Below are 20578 nucleotides of genomic sequence, written 5' to 3'. Positions count from 1 at the left end.
ATGGAGTTATCTGTAACCCCAGTGTTCCAATGACACATGCATTCTCAGTTAAACTCCCTGCTCATCCTGGCTGCCTTCTCAATGATAACCTGCAATGAAAAGCAGATAAATGGAGTTTGGAGAGCTCTGTGCATCGGCCCTGCTGTGCCTCCCCAGTGGTTGGTTCATTAGAGAGCAGAGCTTGCCTGGGCTGTTGGAAAAGCCCAACTTTTGGGAACTGGAATTTCTGAAAAACAGGAATGACCTCACGCTCTGCCAGTGGCACTCAGCTCCTGAGCAAGTGCAGTTGCCTCTGATTCCCCTGTAAAACAGGAGCACTCCTTCACCATGGCAATCAACTCCCAGCGCTTTGAGTCAGGAGAAGTAGGCAATAGAGGGAGCTAAAAGCAGATAATGACCCTCGATCATCATTAGGGTCATTAACTCCGGCAATTTACTAAAATACTTCACTTTTTGGTTGTTGTTCAGCACTTGAGATCATGCAAAGATCCTTGGTTGCATATAAAGCTCCAAATGAATCCCATCCTAGAGAGCAATAGCAACCTTTTGCCACTGAACAGGAAAATAAAATGTGTCAAAGAGCAGCGAGGGAGCCAGGATTCCAGAATTTTAACCTATGGAATTTCCCAGGTAAAATCAGCACAGCCAGAAGAGATGGGAGAAAGCAGTGCAGAATATCACACTGATTTCAAGGCACAGGAAGAAGCACACACACAACAAAATGATCTAGAGAAGGGCACTCCAGGGAAAAGACCTATCCCCACAAGTATCCCATAATGAAAGAAAACTGGACATAATGAAAATGAACCTCCATTAATATCATTTCCCAAAAGGTCTTTTCCTTTTTTGTATTAAATTTCAACTCACACATCAAAGTGAGTGAGAACCCAAGTGATTGGTGTGCTGCTAAAGGACTGCAGATTTGCTTCTGATTGAGGAAAATTGTGTGGGACTGAATTGCATTTTTAAAGGTTAGCAGGACACCTCATGCTCTGATATTGTTTGTTCTCATTTCATAGGGCTTTTCCTCTTGAGGTTTCATCTCCTTGTGGTTCTCTTCGAGAGCAAAGCTGTAAATAAATAAAATGCAATACATTGTACAGTATTGCAGAGAGGTCTTCATGGAAAATCATTTCACTTCTTCATTATACGTGTTCTTGTTTGTTCTTTTTTTCCTACAGTATGTTGTTCTTTTTTCCTACAGTAACAGCACGCTATTTCTCCAAACTAGAAGAAAGCAAATTAGACGGAGCATCAGATAATAGCTGTAACTTTGGTTTTCCATTAAAATAGCTACAAGATGTAGCCTTGAAGAAATCAGCCAAATAAGAAAAAATAACAGAAACCCTTTTTTTATGGTTTACCAACATGCAGCCATTAAAAGCAATTTTTTAGGTCAAATTATCTTAATAGAAAGTGGATTAAAATATGGGTTGTGCTGAGGTTGGATTTTCTCTACTCTAATTTTGCATGGGAATATCAGGACTATTTAGAAAGGTTCAAGTTTGAAACCTCTCCAATCTGAAATTGTTATCACAATTATAACAAAGAGTAAGAGCAGCTTTGCCTCACCACCCTAAAACACAAACCCTGATTAGACAGGAGCTGTCTTATGGTGAAAATGTAGTTCAAGTATCTAGTTAGGCTTTGGCATAATTCTGGACATCACAATAAATGTGTTAATTAATATCACATGGGACAGTGGTTGATGAGATTTGGGATGTGTCTCCAGCAACAGTAAAGATCAATACACTGTTGGGGAAAAAAAAAGGCAGAACTGTGTTACAGTGGAATTTAATTTAAGTTTTCCCACAAGATAAGGCTCCCTTCACCCCTCACAGTGCTCCTTCCAAAGAATACATCAAAAACAGCCCAATATGTGATAAAATTCCTGGACTTCAGCAAAAGTTATGCAAAGAAACAAGTTTCTTCTGCTTCAAACATTTCAGTGACATTTCAGGAGATTCTAGATTTAATTTGGATGGAATCCTCCCCCTCAAAGTGCCCACTTCCCATCACCCTACTTCCAACTTCTGCTCCTACACTCCTGCATAAAGATGCAGCTGTGCTGCTCAGTCTTCCAAAACTTTCAGGGAAGGGGAAATTGGCAACTGACTGCAATATTTTCCATTTATAACCCATCTCAGAATTGTTATCCTGACAAATTATCATTCTTAGTCTAGTTTTTTTTTTTTGTTCCCAAAAGCAGCCCTGGTGGCCGAATCCAAGAGGAACAGGAAGTCTTTAAAAGCATTAACTCAATTTAGGCTCTGTGACAGCAGTTATATGGTGAAATATCCAGTGTTTTCTGAAAGAAGCTCTCTGTGCACTGCTTGTCCCAAAGCTCAGCATGACACTGACTCTGCTGTCACCATGCTATTTGCTGAAAGATCTCTTTGCCAGGATTTGTCTCCTAAGAAGCTGAGAAGTCTCAGAGGAAAAGAAAAAACAATAATTATCAGCTGCTGTGGAATGCAGCAGGTGCATCTTTGATTGGTCCATGTTGGTTGTTTCTAATTAATGGCCAATCACAGTCAGCTGGCTCGAACCCTCTGAGAAGCACAAGCTTTTGTTATCATTTCATTCCTTTCTACTCCTTGCTAGCCTTCTGAGGAAATCTCTTTTTTCTATTCTTTCAGTATAGTTATAATAGATCATTTCCTTTGAATATAATATATATAATAAAATAATAAATCAGCCTTCTGAAACACGGAGTCAGATCCTCATCTCTTCCCTCGTCCTGGGACCCCGGTAACACCATCACCCTCTGCCTCCTGGCCCATGGCAGGGATTTTATCTGGGGAGGTTTTGCTGTCCCAGGTGTCCCTGCCACGAGTGCCAGCACAGCATTGCTGTGGCTTTGCCTCCAAAGGTGTGGAAGGGGTTTAACAGTGATTTCTGTGAACCAGAGAGAAATTTGATGAGACGATCCATGTTTACCCCGAAAGGATTTCCTACCAAAGTCATTGACACACAAACCAATAAAGAAAGAAGGGTAAATAACAGAAACCTGCAGCTGCCTGTTCCAATGAGCACTTTGTCTGTTTCCACTAATAAATAAAGTGCAAACTTATGAGCTTTGTAAGAATGCATAAAACGCATGCATGCTGTAATAAAACCAGTTTGAAGCCTTCTGGAAAGGTTGATTTGTATTGTCTGTCTCAACTACAACAAAAGGTTGGATGCATCACAGGAAACAAAATCCTGAGTGTTGGCACCGGTGAACTTTGCAAGAAAAGCAAGTGCTGACACCACCCACTGCCTGAGGACAGCATTTCTCACTTTCTCCTGACTCATGGTTTCCATTCTGCTGGAATGAACCAGGATCCACTGAACCCCTCCACAACCCCTCTCCTTGCTGTGTTTATACTTTTTATACCAAATAAACGAGCAGACTGAATTCACCTGGGTCTTCGTCAGCTTATGGCAAAGAGTAAAGCAGGTGAATCAAACTGGTGAAAATGCAGATACAGAAAGGATTTTATGAGGAGAAATTAATGGTAAGAAATATGGTCCTTTTAACACAGCATATCATTTGCATATCAATTTATTCTAGGGAAATAAGGGGAAATGTATCAGAGGATTTAATCTTTCTCTACACAGTAAAATGTACTAAGATTTCAAACAACTTTGAACAACATACATGGAACAAGCACCCTAGCAGTGGAGTCAATGGAGGTGAAAATATCTGAGTACAATACTTTCACTTACTTTGAAAACTCCTCTCTATGTTATCCATCTTTTAATTGCCTCAACTTTCTAACCGAGAGCAATCTGCCTACAGGACTGAAGGTCACGGCTTCAAAATGTTCTCAGCTTTGTGAGCCCTGGTTTTTAAAATTATTTTTGTATTAGATTTCAGAAACCATCTTACTCAGCCTCAGCTATCTAAAAGCCAAGTGTTCACATAGTTACCTCCCACAGGACCCAGAGGAAAGAGAGTTAGAGTGACTCACTGCAGCTTGTGTGAGCTTGAGACAGCTACAGCACTGATTCTCTCTGTGTGGTTCCTGCCTTCACCTCCTACAGAAGAAATGAATTCCAACCTGAGTCTTTCATTACAAAATATATATATATATATTTCTGTTACCTTTGCAGTCATTCAAAACGGAAACCATTATCACTTGGAAGAAACCACACTGAATGTCTGACTTCCACATCCAGAATTCCGTCATCCCAAGTGAATGTGGGGCTGCTCTGCTTTTCCTCTGTGCCCTGCCCTGACAGGAGACACCCAGGCCTGACACCCCCCCGATCCCCGTCAGCATTTCTGCTCTGAACGGGCAAAAGACAATGAAAGGAAGCCAAAAATCATAACGAGTAAAATATCATAACGAGTAAAATATCACCTCAGCACTTCTATTAAAATATTCACAAGATGCTGGTGTGTGAGAGGATCTGGTCTGACATTGTTTTGGTGAGATGCCATCCACGAACCCCGTGGGCTCAGCCAATGCACTTCTGCCTCCCATTGAGCAAACCCCAACCATCCTCAGCCACTCACCCAACAGCAAGGTGATAATATTAATTTTTCTTTTATTTTCTTTGTTGCTTACATGGTAAGGAAGGGGTTTTCCATTCCCACCTATTTTTGCATATCCTCTCAAAACATTATGACCATCTGTCCCATGGATTCACCTTTCTTTCTCACTCTCCTGTTACAGCTGGCCCATGAGGTTCTGAATTTGTCATTTTTGTCTCTGTAATTCAAGTTCTTGGTTGATCCAGCTGTAAAGATTTAAGCTGGATCAACCAGCCTCTCCCTTTCAAAAACAAAATTGCTATTAAGCCTTTCTGACCTTTTATCTTTTTCTCCCAATCTCAGGCCACAGGATGGCTAAAGGAAAAACAATTACAGAGAAGAAAATCCATACAAAGCTTCCAACCACACACGAGTCCTGGAACACAAACAGGGTAAGCCAATCCTCCACAGCCCCTCTGGAAGGTTATGATACTTTCACTTGAGAATTCCCATCATACTACTTTTTTTTTTTTGACCAGAAATGAAATATCTCATTTCAGCTCCTCATTCTCCTTCCTAAATAACACCCTAACAAGAAAGCAATTAAAAAATTAACAGCAGACTAATAATCCATCCTACCTAAACAAAAACCAAACCAAACCTGACCAGTCATTGACCCATCATATAAAACTAGCACATGCCAAATTTTGCTTCATTGTACCAAATCTGATTTTGTCTCTCATGGAACCCAGTACTTCTGAGATGTATAAATTAAAAGTGACTGGTCAGACACTTTCTCTTCCAGAAATAATTTAAAAACAAACAACAAACAAAATTAGTTCCACTGAAATGAGTTCAAATGCTACAGAATTCATTTGGAATGACAGCTTATACTGATTTACCCATAAGGTTGTGACATCCACTGGTAAATTATAATTTATTAATAGAGCATTCTGTAAATAGACCATTCTGTATTTGAATATGAAATAAATGAGTCTAATTTTTAATTTTTTTTTAGATCAGATGAGAAGCAACTGAATTCAAGGTTCATATTTCAGCACAGAGTGTTCTAAACTAAATACCTCCATTAAATACAGATCTGCATTCATGACTTGCAGTCTTTAAACCTGCCTGGTGTAAAATAAAGATTAAGTGGCATTTTTCATCAGGACTTGATCTTGATAAAAAGTCCTTTTTGCAGATATATTTTATATTCATTATGTTCCCGTAACAGCCTCAGCATCTCCAGTGTTATCAAACCCCAGCAGAATCTTTTCATCTTAATAATACAAAAGTAGACTTTGTGTTCCCAACCCTGTTCTCTCAGATTATCAATATAAAAGCTGTGATTGACACAGGGAGAGGCAAACCAGTTGTGATTAAATCTGAGCTTTTGTTTGGGCTGGTTTCCCCAGCAGAGAAGGTTCTCTGTCTGCTATGGCTTTGTCTGGCCATTCCATTTGCACACCCTTGGACTGTTATTTTCAGGAATAAGGGCAGGGTGTGCTCAGGTGAGTTCTGTTTGTGGTTTGATGAATTCCTGCAGTTTAACAAGCAAACACCTTGTGTCTCTCATTTCCAAAGGAAACAACACTAAATGAGTTATTCAGTCCCACAAAGGAAAATTGGTATCTTTGATATTACCCAACCAAACACATGAGATTTCATCAAAACAGCAGCTGATTTCTACTCTTTTTCATTTTATTTCTACATGATGTCTACTCTAATTATACATGACTTTGGGAAGGTAAATCATTCATCATTCCTATAAAAATTCCCCATAGTATTTAAAATTCTTTTTTTTTTTGTCATCAATAGATTTGGGACCTCAGTCATTTATCCCTGAGTTTTAGCATTTTCATTTTCTTTTTAGCATTTTAGACAGAGGGAAATAGTTTATGAATGCAGCTTTACACTGCATTTAAATAGAAAATGTAGGAGAATGTATCACGTGAGTATTGTCAGGAATTTTACTTTTTAGTTCTGAGGGGGAAAAATAATACTATTTCATCAGAAATTTTCAACAGTAATTTCAGAGTTTCAATAAAATAAATAAAGAAAAATAGCATATTAACAATGTTAATTTCATTAAGTAGCAAGAAATGTCTGAAAAACATTGAGTTATAAACAGCCATTCTACTGCAGAGGCATAAAAATGATCTGCAGTCACAAAAAAAGAAAACACATCAGTGTGAATTATATCCCACAAATAATCATTAAAAATATTTGCTTTGCTCTACTTTAAGTTTTTCCTATTTAAATATAAATTAAATGTATCTAATACAATTTTAAATTTTCATGCTTTTGCCCCCTTTTTAAACACAGATATGCTTATTCCTGAAGGGTCTGTGGATGACACAGGGAGTAGTTTGAACACAGTAACTCTCTTTGAAGTATTCTCCACTTGGCCATGGAGAAAGAACAAACCCTTGGAACTTCTGATGTGTAAAAATGGATTGTGCATGAAGATTCTGTCTGTGGGACATGGACAGATTTCACTCAAGCAGTGAATGCCCTCAGAAAATGAAACTCCAAAGGGGCTTTGTTTTTTTCATGACAAAATTTCAGATTCTCTCATCTACTTCAAGAAAAATTATGTTCTTCACGAGTGAGATTAGTGCAGTTCATTGTGTGAAATTCCACAGTTATCATATCCTCATGTGAATTTAATAAAGCTCAGCCGTAGCAGCTCTTGAACAGCAGCCAAGCGTTAGATTTGTTCTATTTCATTTTATTCATTTAAATGCATCTTGCTCCCATCTGGAATAATGAAAACAAACAGTCCGAGGAGTTCTTGTGTTAAAAGGGGGCCATGAAAAGATGGAATATCCCCTTGCAGCCCCGCTCTCCCACCTGTGGCTGTTTGATATCCATTCCAGAGCTGGTGTTATCCCCTAATTCCTCAATCCTGTAAGAGGATTGTCAGGACAGATGTTGGAGCCCTCACCCAGCTGAGCACAGCCTGTCTCAGCCCTGCTCGGTGCTTCAAAGCCCAACTGCTGTAACTAATAAACCATGCTTGGAGCTGAGAGCTGATAATTGTATGTCTTGTATACAGCAAGCATCAAAAAGCCTTTTTTGCCTCCAATCACGTTTTCCTGGTTTAATTGCTCCTGGCAGAATTATTCCTGTCTGCTTTTAATATCCGACCTTTGAGATAAGTTTCTGAAGAGGTTTGATGTGCTCATTGCAAGTGAAACAATCGAGATTGTGTCGACTTCTCGGGGCTTTCATTACAGCTGGAGGAAATTGAAATAAAAACTCACAACGTTTCTTTAAAATAAAGATGAATACAAAAGTTGATGAGCCATGCAAGTGAGCAGCAAACAGTGCACTGGGGGTTCACCCCAAAAACGCACACAAATAGATAAACTATTTACACACAAATAGATATATTTATTTACTATTTATAAGTAATTTGAAGTCATTGGATATTTATACATGGGGGTAGCGGATAAGACACAAGACATGTGCATAAAGATATTTAAGATTCTGATTTCCACTCAAACACCTCTACATTCTTGAGGATCCTATTGAGGATTCTATATATCCTAGTCTAATATTTTCTTGAGGAAATTATTAGGAGTCAGCTGAACAAGACCCAGAGAAAACTGATCTGAAAGATGCTGGTTTTGAGTCCTATGATTGGAGTAGGGGATTTCACAGATCCCTTGGAACCTGAATTATTCTATCATTCTATGATCTTTAAGAATTCTGATGTAAGAAATAGATATCTATTCTGTGGCCCACCAACATATCCTAAATAGTTCTAATATATTGCCAAGGTTTACACACTTGGCAGTAATTACTTTGGTTATTACCACAGTGCTGTTGTCAAATGTCGAATTGACACAACACCAAGTACAAGATCCTACAAATGTCTGGATTCTTACACAACCCCCACCACAGTTTCAATATTTTCATATAAAAATAAGAAAACATAGCAGTAAGAAAGTCTTAAACCATCCATTAAAAAAAAAAAACAAAACAAGAATCTCACAGTGTTAGACCACAGATGTATTATTTTCCAACACAGACAACAAAGACAATATTTGATGGACAGGACATGGAGTAACTTGGGTTAAAATTTGGCCAAAGTGAAAATGCACAGAAGTGGTCTTACAATAAACCTGCTGAGGAAAGGGAATGGATCAGGGAAGATCATTTAGCAGAGACTGATTTACAACTTTGGCCATATGAATTTTTTAAAATGCATTCATCAAATCCTCCAGCCTCTTGTTTGCAAAATCAGTAGGTTTGATGATTCCCCCATGTGTAAGCAAACACCAATCTGTTTAGCCTTGTTTTTTTTTAATTAGTCACAATATCCTTTTGCTAGATTAAAAATCTCCTTCAGGCTGTTGAAAAATCCATTCAGCCTCATGCTCCTAAACATCAGGAAATGTCCTTGCACAGAGGCTTACAAAGAAAACAAGAGAAGTTTTAGGAAATGATCTGGTATTTTTGTTTGTGCATATATCTATATAGGTGCATAAGCTTCTACAGTGTATAAAATAAGAATTAAAAAGGTAAGCATTCAGTTTGTCTAATGAGACACTTCTGAAAAGAATTAGAGGTCTGTATTTGGATAGAGTCACTGCTATCTGAAGGAAGAAAAACAAGATTTTCTTGCAGGATATTTGGTAAATCCCTTGTTCCCGCTCGGGTGTAGGAAGCATTGCAGATCAAGGTGCCTCAGCACGGGCTGTGAGCAGGGAACACAGCAGTGCTGATCACTGCTAACAACAACAACAACAACAACAATAATAATAATAATAATAATAATAATAACCACAATATCCCCACGCCTTTGCAAGAGGCAGCAGCTCTCAGCCAGAGCTCTCGCTGAGTTCTGAGCTCACACGAGTTGGGAGGAACACTCCTTGTACAAATTGCAGCTCTTTGGGCTCCTAACTTTGAAATCAATAGCAATCAAAATCCCAGCAGGCTGCAGAAGTTGTTGCTTCCCTTCTGCTAGGCTTGAGAACATAATCCAATGTTTTCCTCCCCTCTTGAAGTTTTGTTTACAAATAGACTTATTTAAACAGAAAAGCCCTTTTCCACCTTCAGTTTGATTCCTTGGTGTGTTGGCTACAGAGAGTTTCGTGTTCAACGCCTCCAAAAACAGACTTTGGAAAAGAGAAGACAGAAGCTAAGCTAGAAAATACTTAGGCTTTCATAGTGTACAGTTTAAAATATCTGTACCTATCTGCTTTAGTTATAACAACTGGGTACTAGCAAGAAAAAACACTTGCTTTTAAATTCATTTTAGTGTGTTTCAAGAAATAAAATGCAACAAAGCTAGAAGACAGTTTATTGCTATACAAAACCTGTAATTTTACATCAGGTAAGTTTAAAACAAATAAAATCAATATTTTTGTACCATCTTTAGGAATTGAAATAGTTTCTTGTAGTTAAATAGCAAAGAAAACTGTACCATATATTTTTTCCAAGTTTAAGTTACTTTTCTTCTTCACTTCCAGCTCCAAACACATTCTTTCTCAAAGAGAGGGAAACAATCTTTAGCAATCTATGAAAATCAGTCAATAATACCACAAAGACACCTTACCTTTCAATCCAATAAATCCCTGACCTGAATCACTTTTCAGCCCAGATGTGAACACACAGCCAAAAGTTCAGATTTGTTCAGAGTTAGCAGCAGAATTCTGCTGCTTTCATCCATATGAGTCAACACTAATGCAATTAATAAAATACGTGACTTAAATGTGACTTAAAGCTGCATCTGCAAAGATCTCTGATCTGGCACTCAGGATTTTGATTCAGCTTCACATCACAATAATAATTATAGACTGAAATTGTCTTCCTTTCCCCTCATCCCTTTCCATTCTAACTCCTCTTAAGTCCTGAACAACCTTGGCTGTGCAGACAGTGGCCAAGTCTGGTTGTCAGAAAATCACAAAATTTTGAGTAATTTCCAATTACTGAAATGCCCTAAACATTCCAAGGGAAGGAATTTCCAAATTCCAGTCACCTGTTTGAAGTTCATTTGCTTTTCTGAAACACACGTGCCCAAGTGTCTGGAAAAAACAGAATTTGTCCAGGATTGGTTTCTTTCTCATACAAGAGAGGGAGGGAAAAACCAGCAGCACATGGATGGTTTAGATCCAGACCTAGGAAATGTCTTTTTGTGTGGGAAAACCCATGATTGGAGACTTTCATATCACAGCTCAGGAGAAAACAGAGAACAGGAGCAGAGGGCACCTGATCCATCCAACAGCCATGGAATTTCTCTCAGGAAAGGATGAAAACAACGCTGAGGACAACAGACCAAAATTCAGCTCATAATCCTTAGCCAGAATTCCATGATCCAAAATCAAACCTCACACCTCTGATACCATCATTCAGCTTTGATTGGAAATAAGCGATTTCAGCTTGAATGAACACCTTCCTTGGAAATGAGAAAACAGCTGAACAAAACCTATTTAAAAGATTGCAAAAAGTCAATAATGGCCCTGAAAAATTCCTGATATCACACGTAATATCCATCTCTATGCATGTAAATAACTGAATTTGACTTACATGTGTTTATTTATGAAATAAGCAGCAGCTCACAATTTGGAGAAAATACAAATGTGCCATTTTGCTGCATTTTCAGTGGCAAAATTTAAGAATAGGAGTCTATGCAGTAGAAAAAAAAATGTATTTTAGAATACTGAGAGACAGGACAGGAATGAGTAAAATAACCTAGTGAAAGAATCATAGCACTAAAACTCAGAACTGCACTTTTCATATTTGTATCCTAACCTCCAAATCACCAAGAGTCATTTTCTCACATATTGAGAACCCAGTGCATTGTCAGAAGGGAAGACAAATCTTCCCAAAAATCAAATAATGTGGCAGATTGAAATCCTTAGAGCCTGCCTATCTTTCACAGCAAGAGATATTGGGATGGGCACATCTCTGCAGTTTCAATATTTACTGCCTGGAACCTTTGTTAATTGAATGTGTGATAAATGTGGATAGACACCCTCGTGCTCCCAATATACACAGGCAAACAAAATACAGAGACAAATATAAACACCCCCATGTGCACGGAAACATCATTGGGAAAAATGTGACTTTTTCTCCTTAAAATTCTTTGAAAATAATGTAGATAAAAGAAATGTGCTGTTAGAGAGTTTGAGGTTTTCAAAGAGGAATATTCCTTCCTGTTTCTTCTTGTAAATCTTACATGTGGTTAAATTATTTAATAATCATAGCTCCTAAACTGTGAAAAATACAGATTATACAGAGAATACAGTCTCTGTAGAGGCTTGGTGGTGGGCATGCATTAAAAAAGCAGACCAGAGGTGTATTTAAAAACAGTGCTTCTCCAGAAGGTACACAAATATCATCTATATGACAAATGTAATCATCAAACCAAATTTATTTTAGAAATAGATAAATAAGACATAAAAGGAACAGTGCTCAGTAATTCAATATGAAAGCAAAAATATATATTCAAATCATTTGTTAAAAAGATTTTACAAATAATAGGTAAGACCAGGATACACCATAAATACATGTTTTATGGTAGAATGGGAAATCACCGGAAAAGTGTAACAAAAAAAACCCTGCAGCATTACAGTTTACGTTAAAAATATAATTCTATTTACATCACAAACCAGTTTTGTTCCTGACAGCCCCTACTGCCCTTCAGAACTGAACTCAGAGGGGTTTAAATCCCCCAAAGTTCCTGCAGTGCCTCGCTTGCTCTCAGGGGTGTTTGAGGTCGGGTGGGAGGGAGCTTTGGTAAAGAAATCCACAAAAATTCCAATAATTGGCAAAACAGCACTGGCTGCCACCAGCTCGCAACCAGCCATGCAAGCAGCCATGGCATCACTCACACCTACAAGTGGCAATAAATAGGGAAGTTTTGTATTTTTTCAGCCCCACATTGCACTGGAACCAAGGCCAAGCTCTGGGTTTCCCTGCAGACACAGCCTGGCTGCTCTGGAGCTGGGGCAGTGAGCACCAAAGGGGAATTCCTTGAGGAGTTTAAACTGAGGTGACTGTGGTAATTGCAGGCTGAAATATGGTAAATATATTGAAATTCCAAGGAAAATGTAATGAGTTGTCAAGTTCAAAAGTAACATTTGGTCAATTCAGTGATTTTTGCTCATAATTCACTCTGTCTTCTAAGCAGTCAGAAAAAAAATATTTCTGTAGGTGAAAACATTTGAGAAACAAGAGTTGGTTTTGAAACTCATATATTCTAGCTTTGACTCAGCATACTAATGTTATTTAAAACAAAAATAACAGAATTTTTTGACTGGCCTTCACCAGAGAAAAGTGTAGAAATTGCTACCCAGCACACACACACATATTTGGTCAATAACCATTAGGCTTTCATGTACCCATTCAACCATCAGGAGGAAATGAGCTCTGAACGAGTTTCGTACCAGTCTATGAAAAAAACAACTTTTTAAAAAGTGACATTTAGATGTAAGAAAACAAAAATTGAAACAGACAAAACACATGAAACTGAGCCACTTGAGAGGTTTCTGGCTTTCTCTTAGTGCACTCTATATGTTCTTCTATTTGGAAGGTTCTTATATTTGGCTGGGCTGACTCATGAGAGAACCAGAGGAGGGAGATTACTGATTGGGACCGGTAATTAAAGCATGTGATGTACCTTTTATTTAATTCATGTAACATTTGGACATTTTAAAATCATCCTAGATGCTTTTGGAATTGGTACTTGGTAGACTAGATTGGTAGGGCCAGTGCAAAACCAGGAAAAAGAGCTTCAGCTAAGTTAAAAGCAAAGGAACTCGAAATGAAGTATTTTCTTCTCGGAAAGCACATAACTGGCACATCTGGTACAAGAAAGGTACTTATCAAAGGTTCTCTTCATACTCAGTGTAAGAAAGTAGGCACTTCTAGAGGGTATGCAGTCCTAAAATCAAAATAACCTGCTACAGCCTATCTATGCCTTGTCACCACTAGAGGAAAAAAAAAAATGAGGGCAACTACATGTTCACTTGAGATGACTGAATTTCATCATTAAAAAAAAAAAAAAAAAAACAACACCACAAAAAAATCCCAAAAGAGTTTGAATGTAAGCATTGGAATTATTTGGTGTTTCTCTTAATCAACCATTAAGTTTATGTACAGGGGTTTTGTCAAAAGAGAAATCCAACCTAATTTTTGTAAGGAGAGAAATCCAAAGACTCAAAGTCAAAGCAGAAACTCCAAGCCTGTGCAACCATCCTGCCTGCCTGACAAAGCACCCTGAATGGGGCCCAGGGGCTGTAACTCAACCATCACTGAGTTTTCCCACTGAATTTTGCCATCACCCACCTAGGAAACACCTCCACAAACAGCAGCAGCAGGAGCAGAGTGGGGGACCCCAAACAGCACCTCTGGGAGAAACCCCAGCGTGAATTTTAAATGGCTGAGCTGTGGCACTGAGTCAGTAAATGTCACTGCACGTCTGACCACTGGGAGGGTTGGGGGGTTTTAGTTTGAAGCATAAATGCTGCAAGGCTGCTAAAAACAGGAAGAGCAAAACTGTCTGACAGGTACATGAAGTTCTTCCCAAGAAAATGATCCCATCGTGGGCAATGAAAAGCTCTCTGTAACAGTCATAGCTATAATTATGCAATACAATATGCTGAATTACAATACGTACTCCATTATTAATAGAATTTATTTTACAGATCAAATAGCCAAATACACATTGGTTTCTTTTTTAAAGAGCCAGATAGCAAATGTGGAGCAAACTATAGGCAACAGTCATGGTAGACATTCTGCAGTCCAAGAACTGAGGCAACGTGATTATTAAGTACAAGCCTATAAATATCTTTACATCAAACATACAGTAATGTGTAAGAATTCCATGTTGTAGTCTAATCCATGAATCATTAATAACTTTTTTCTTTAAAAGAACGTTCTATATACTGTATACATCCCAGTTAAAAGCAGTGTCTGTATTTCATTTTATTCTAGCAAACTAATATTACATGTCTTCATATAAGTGCAGAAAACAGGGTTCTTTATACTCCTTTGCTTCCTAAGAGATTTTGCATTGCATATGAAATTCTAATATTATAGATGATACATATTAAGCATTACTCCCTAAAATGTGAGGCAATATACAAGAACTTGCAACCAACCTTCAAACAAAGCTATGGTGCTCAAGTTTTATTTTGTAAATGAGCCGTGCTAAATAACAAATGATAATATTAAAAACTTAAGTTAAAGAAACAACAAACAAAAAAGCCAACCAACCAACCAAAAAAAAAAAAATTATAGAAGAATAGTTGGGGAAGAAAAAGAAACAACAGTAGGCCATTTACCCCCATGTGCTGGCTAACAGTGAAATAATTATGTCTACTATTTCCTATTTTATTACACTGAAAACCAAGCCACTGGATTTATGACTTTTTCTTTTTAAATCAAAACACTTTAAAAGGTTAAATGTTTGGCACCTGTTAAATAGACATTATCTAGACTTCAGCAAGCAAAATGAAAATTAATTTTTCCTTTTAAAAGTTATGTGAGTGCTTTCCAGTTATTTAAAAGGTGTCCATTTATTACAAAATGTTGTGGATAAGAAAGCAGGAAGTGTTAGTTTTTCACTACTACTATTGTGCCTAAAAAATGAGAAAGCAGTGACTTGATCATTTCTATTTATGATCCATAGCAGCAATATCATCATTAAAAATATTATGGATACATATAAATAACACTTAACTCTTAATATGTATAATGGTGCTATAAGTGACAACAATTCCGTTGTTTTCATTTTAAATGCAGGGAGTATAAAGAACTTTACATTCTCTTTTTAACATATGAATAAAATTTATTGCTCCCTTTTAATATATTCATAGAAACAAAATTCCTAATTGCTTCAACTAAAATAAATAAGGAAAGAAAAGAAAATCTGGGACAAGAAGATGATTGCAAGCAAAATAAATTTACCATAATCACCAACCGTGAAGAAGGATGGGTCACATTACTTTTGTTTTCTTAGCAAAACTACGTTATAGAACACTATAGCACAACGTACTAAAATTTCTTTGTCTTTTCCTTTTAAAAAAATCCTTGCCCTTGATACCTTTCAGTAGGGCAGCTTGAACAGTTCATGGTCACTTCCAAACCCCTCTGGAGATGAGTCGATAAATTTCTTCGGCAACCAGAGCCAGGACAAAGGGCTTTCTCGTGCTGTTTCCTTGTTCCCATGTTTGCTGGCTTAACATCATTGAGTACACGTACGACTTCAGTACATAACATCAGCTGGGGTGGCCTTCAGAGCTGGCAAACAGAGAAACAGCATGAGAAAAGCCCTTTCCTGCAGCATTTGCACCATAAATTGTCGCGTTCGCTTCCAAATTTCTACCGAACCTCGAGCGCGGCGCGGCCTGAGGCGCTCTGAGCAACCAACCCCTCCTGGGGCGCCTGCGCTCTGCACACAGAGCACAGCAGCACAAGGAGACACAGAAACAGCTTACATGGGTAATATTCTAAGTTTCTTACTCCTTTTTTTGCTTTATCCACTCTAACCCAAAGTGCTGTTGCAAGACTAGAGGTGTCAGAAGGCTGCTGCACCACCTACAACTGGTTCTACAGGGATTTTGTGGAATTCGGGCCAAAGCATTGCTCCCAGAAGCATAAAAATATTTTTTTTTATTTGAAGAATTATTTTGCATCTTTAATCTAAATTTATCATCAACAGGATTAGTCCTAGAGATTCACAGAAATTAGGCTGCACTACCTAGAACTGGTTCTACGGGGGTTTTGTGGACCTCATGCAAAAGCATTGCTCCTAAAAGCATAAAATATCTATTTGAAGAATTATTTTGAAACTTTAATCTAAATTTATCATCAGTGGGTTTAGTCCTAAAGATTCACAGAAATTAAGCCATTCTGATCAATTATTTGACAGAAAAGAAAGCGCTGTCAATAGCACAGTCCCCAAGACACCAGCCACTCACTGGTCAGGAAATTGCTATCAACTGCAGATTATTGAGTGCAATACCTTCTGGGAGAAACCAGGAAAATAAACAAGTGTGAAAATTAAACCAGAGTTAAGTCAGACATCACTGTTAGCAATGGTTTATAGTTAAGTAAGGCATTTGAAATAGCACAGTTGGGTCACAAGGAGAAAAAAATAAACTTTTCAGTTATCCCACTGAAAAAAATTATGTGAAAGGCACTAAATGTTTGAAAAATTACTTTGTTTATATCCCAAGGCAAATGGCTATTGGAGAAGGAGTTGCGTGTCATTCTGGCTTGCACAAAAATCACGCAGTTATTAATGCTGGAACCTCATTTACCAACTTCAGGATAAGCTCAATCAATGAGCTCTTACTGGGGGAAAAAAAGAAAAAAGTGCCTTTGTTTGCTCTCAATTTTTTTGTCATATTCAAAATCTTTTGTAATTTCCTCACAAAAAACAGAAATTTCTTTTCCACTCCTTTTCATGCTCTGTTTTTGCCTTCTACTATGAGGCAAAGGGGGCACTTTCCAGATACGTCCCTCCATGATTTTCTAGTGAAAAGTATTAAAGGAAATCAAAGAAGATTTTCTACCAGTGTTGCACAGAGGAAAAGCATTTTCTTGACCAGCTTTACTTCAGTAGTGATGCACATTTAAAAAATTGCTTGTTAACTTCTGACTTGCACACCTTGACTCATATTTCAATTAGAAATCTCTTCTCCAAATTATTTTTTTCCCTTTTTTTGGTGAAATGAGTGCACATGGCAGCAGATCAGAACCATGAGCAAAATTACCAGTCAGAAAAGTAAGGTAAAATAACAAGAATACTTAGAATTATAGTTACCCATTTTGAAATGGCTTTTAGGATGGGCTTATACCAACAGCTCTTTAGCTAAAATTTAGGAGAAAATGTTATTTGAGTGTAATTCACTCTGTATCTGCCAATACAGAACACCAGTGCTATGTCTGTTTTACACTTCAGAGCATCAGCCTTGCCTAGTGATGATTACAGGATTCTAAATTAAACTCACTGTTATTACACAAAACAAAAAATCCTGCAGCTAAATATTGATAGAACAGGTGAATTTCAGAGCTGTTCTTTTCAGGAACACTGCAATATTCCTGCAATATTCCTTCCACTCACATCCTGAGCACACTGTTCTCACAGTGTAATGACATTACAGCACATTTTAAATCAGAAACTAAACACCATATAACTTCAAGCAGGTCTAAGCAGGCAGTGATAGAATCACAGAATTGAGGCAGTGGGGTCCCAAAATTCAATATATTTGAAATGAGGGCTACTTCCCATTCAGGTTCCTGTAAGGAGGAACTTACGTCTGTCTAAGTTTCTTACTCCTTACAACTTATGCAGCTGATGTCTGCCTCCATCAGCTCCTAACAATCCAGCAGAGAATTTCATCTGAAATTTCTATCCATGAGTGTGGGTAAGTTCATAGATGAGAGAATCCCGCCAGCTGAACTCCACTAATGAAGATTTGCATCAGCAAAGGGACAGAAATCCATCTCCATGCCTGCTCCCTCCCTCAGCAGCTTCCCCAGCCAGGTGCAGCTGAACTCACTGACACACCAGAGACCTGTGGGGTGCAGGGAGAACCCCCCCAAAAAAGCAGAAAATCCCAAATCAGAGCACATTGCACCTTCCAGCTCCTGCACTGGCAGAGGTGCTGCCCTAGTGGGCACTAAAGTTCCTCAAGTCAGAAAAATCTTGTTATGGAGTTAAAGATGACAACCCAAAACGACCTGAGGGACCAGGTGAATATTTGCCAAGATCTCCCCTGTCCTGTTGTATGCATTCTACTGGTTTGCACATCTGAAATATCATTCAGTAAAAGAAAGGGACAAGAAGAATAGAATGCACTGCAGGTTCTGATGAATCTTTGCAGCTTTGGCTTCTTCAAATCAAGCTGCTACAGATAACACTGTGCTCTATAATTATTCATGTTTTGACTAGACAGGCTGATACCTAGGCAGGCATTTGAAATGTCTGAGTGTTGTTTTAAAGTGCATGAGCAGAGATTTCAGATTTTTGAAATTGTGTTACATGAAAATGAGACTGAAGCAAACTCCTCTCTCCCTTCTTCTCATCATCCCCATGCAAATGCAAAGAGAATTAGAAGATTTGTGTCACTGTGCAACTTCACACACTTTGCTCCCACTGAGGTGAACGTCAAAAATAACTGAGCTTTTGCAAAGCTTGCAGACAAATAAACTTTAGAGATGCTTTGTGTTTCTGCACCCAAGGAAACTTTTCTGAAGCCCACAAGTGCCAAAACAATGGAAATCTGATAGCAGGGAAAGTCAGGTTGATTTTCATAACAATCTAGATATCCTATTTGAAAAAGCTTATTATGAATAAGCCCCTTCACAATTTATCAGTTGGTAAAACTCCTTTAAAAGAATTCTCTCTACTACATTCCCCAAGAAAGCATTATACCCTGAGGGTCTATTGTCACCAGTAGTGTCTAACTCCTCCTGGTAACTTCAGAACAATACCAGCACCTCTTCCCCTTGCCCTCACATACAAATAGAACAAAATTTGACCTCTCATTTAGGGGACATTACATGAAGAACAAACTTTCCCTCTTCAGTTTCCTGCAGTTTATGATTCAAAGTGTCCTCAGCTGCTTCAGGAGTCTCCAATTGCTTCCCCACAAAAAATTCAGCTGTGGCACTGCTGTATTTATTTGCCCACATGACCACTAAAGAGATATTTTGGGGGTTTTTAGTAGAAAAACCTTTCTCTCTCTGCCTGCATGCTTTTTGAGTACAACTGCCATAATGACTTTCTGTCATTTTATAGATCACTTAGACAAATTTAGCAGTAAAGCAAAGGCATAATTTCCTTTCTTTAAAGACTCGAATCAATACCATTCAGACAGACAAAATTTACAGCTTCCAAAGAAAACATATATTTTTAGATGTAACACAATATTATTTCAAACATCTGAGTAGAAAACTTTGCATGAACAAACCTAACAATAGCTGAGATGTGCAGCCTATAATAATATCAGTCCCCATTACAAACTGAAGAGACACTTCACAATGAACAGAACATTCTTTAGGCTCCTCCAGAACTTCTGGCTTGCAAAATAGCTGCACTATGGTAAAAGTGATAAATGATGATACTTCCCCCTCACATCAGGCATTTTATTTTCACTTTTCAAACTGGCACATCTCCCTTTTTAACTGAGCTGACTTATCTTAGAGTTTTCTGCAAATTCAGAGCGTGCCTGACACAAAATCCTCCAGAACCACAGGGATCCTGTTGGTGTCTGAGGCTGAAGGGTGCTGGGACAGCAGCTGGAGACAGTTCTGTACCTCAGGATTATTTCTGTTTATATTTGGGGTTTTTTTTGTTTTTTTTTTGCTGACTAACAGAGACAACTCCCAAGTAGCCCATCCTGAGCCCCACAAGAGATAAAACTACCCAGACTACAAATACAGGCTAGGAGTGAGAGTGACTTTTAAAAGATCTGTTGAGCTTTAAGAAATTCTTTACTTGTATTTACTTACCAAAACATACAATTTTCATTTAGTCACAGCCAAACACAACACAAAGGATTTTCTCTAATGGTCTAATTTATGTATATAATGTATTAATGAAATTATATAATTGTTTTTAAATGTGAATTCATGTGTTTAAAGGTGACTGCGCTTCTTAAATTAGTGTAAAGGCCCATTGAGGTGATTAGTTACCCTTCCTCCACACAAGGTATTCACTTTCGTGCAGAAAAATATCCCTGAGAGAAGAATAGCTGCAATTTTAACAAAATCAGTACAAACTGTAACAATAATCTCTTTTTTATCTATTCACCATATCATCCTAACAATGCCAGGTGCAGCTCTATGAAGATAAGCTGGTGCCAGCTAGTGAGCATTAATAAAACCCCACAGTTCCATTCTGCTTTTCCAGATAGGAAACCCTGCCACAGACCTTGAAGGCAGAGATAAAAGGAAATGCTCTTTCCCCCAGCCAACTTTGCAGAAGAGAACTGCTTCCCATGCCACTTTCTGGGTTTTTACTGCCACAGAAGGGACCCTGAGAGCCACGAGCTTGCTTTCTTTGTTGGCAGCATTACTGCAGGACAAAGTGGGTTTTCAGCAGACAATGGCAGAACCTTTTCCACTCACAGGAACTGTACCAGAACT

At 38.1% G+C, this 20578-nt stretch overlaps 1 protein-coding gene across 4 annotated transcripts in view; it reads right to left on the bottom strand.

Moving 5' to 3' along the window:
• The window catches only part of PCDH11X (protocadherin 11 X-linked), a 433408-nt gene that overhangs the window by 339615 nt on the left and 73215 nt on the right, over positions 1-20578 (bottom strand). Inside the window, exon 5 of one of the 4 annotated variants that reach the window (XM_005494576.3) lies at positions 6229-15721. The exons of the other annotated variants lie outside the window; for them this stretch is intronic. Within the exon in view, the coding sequence (XP_005494633.2) occupies positions 15716-15721 (6 nt within the window). The 3' untranslated portion in view covers positions 6229-15715. Of the gene's footprint in view, positions 1-6228; positions 15722-20578 lie in introns of those variants that run through there. 4 annotated transcript variants of the gene reach the window in all.

The sequence above is a fragment of the Zonotrichia albicollis genome, chromosome 14 (assembly GCF_047830755.1).
Source record: "Zonotrichia albicollis isolate bZonAlb1 chromosome 14, bZonAlb1.hap1, whole genome shotgun sequence".
Lineage (NCBI taxonomy): Eukaryota > Metazoa > Chordata > Aves > Passeriformes > Passerellidae > Zonotrichia > Zonotrichia albicollis.
The sequence above is the reverse complement of the archived record's forward strand: the minus strand, read 5'-3'. Positions and strand labels throughout refer to the sequence as shown.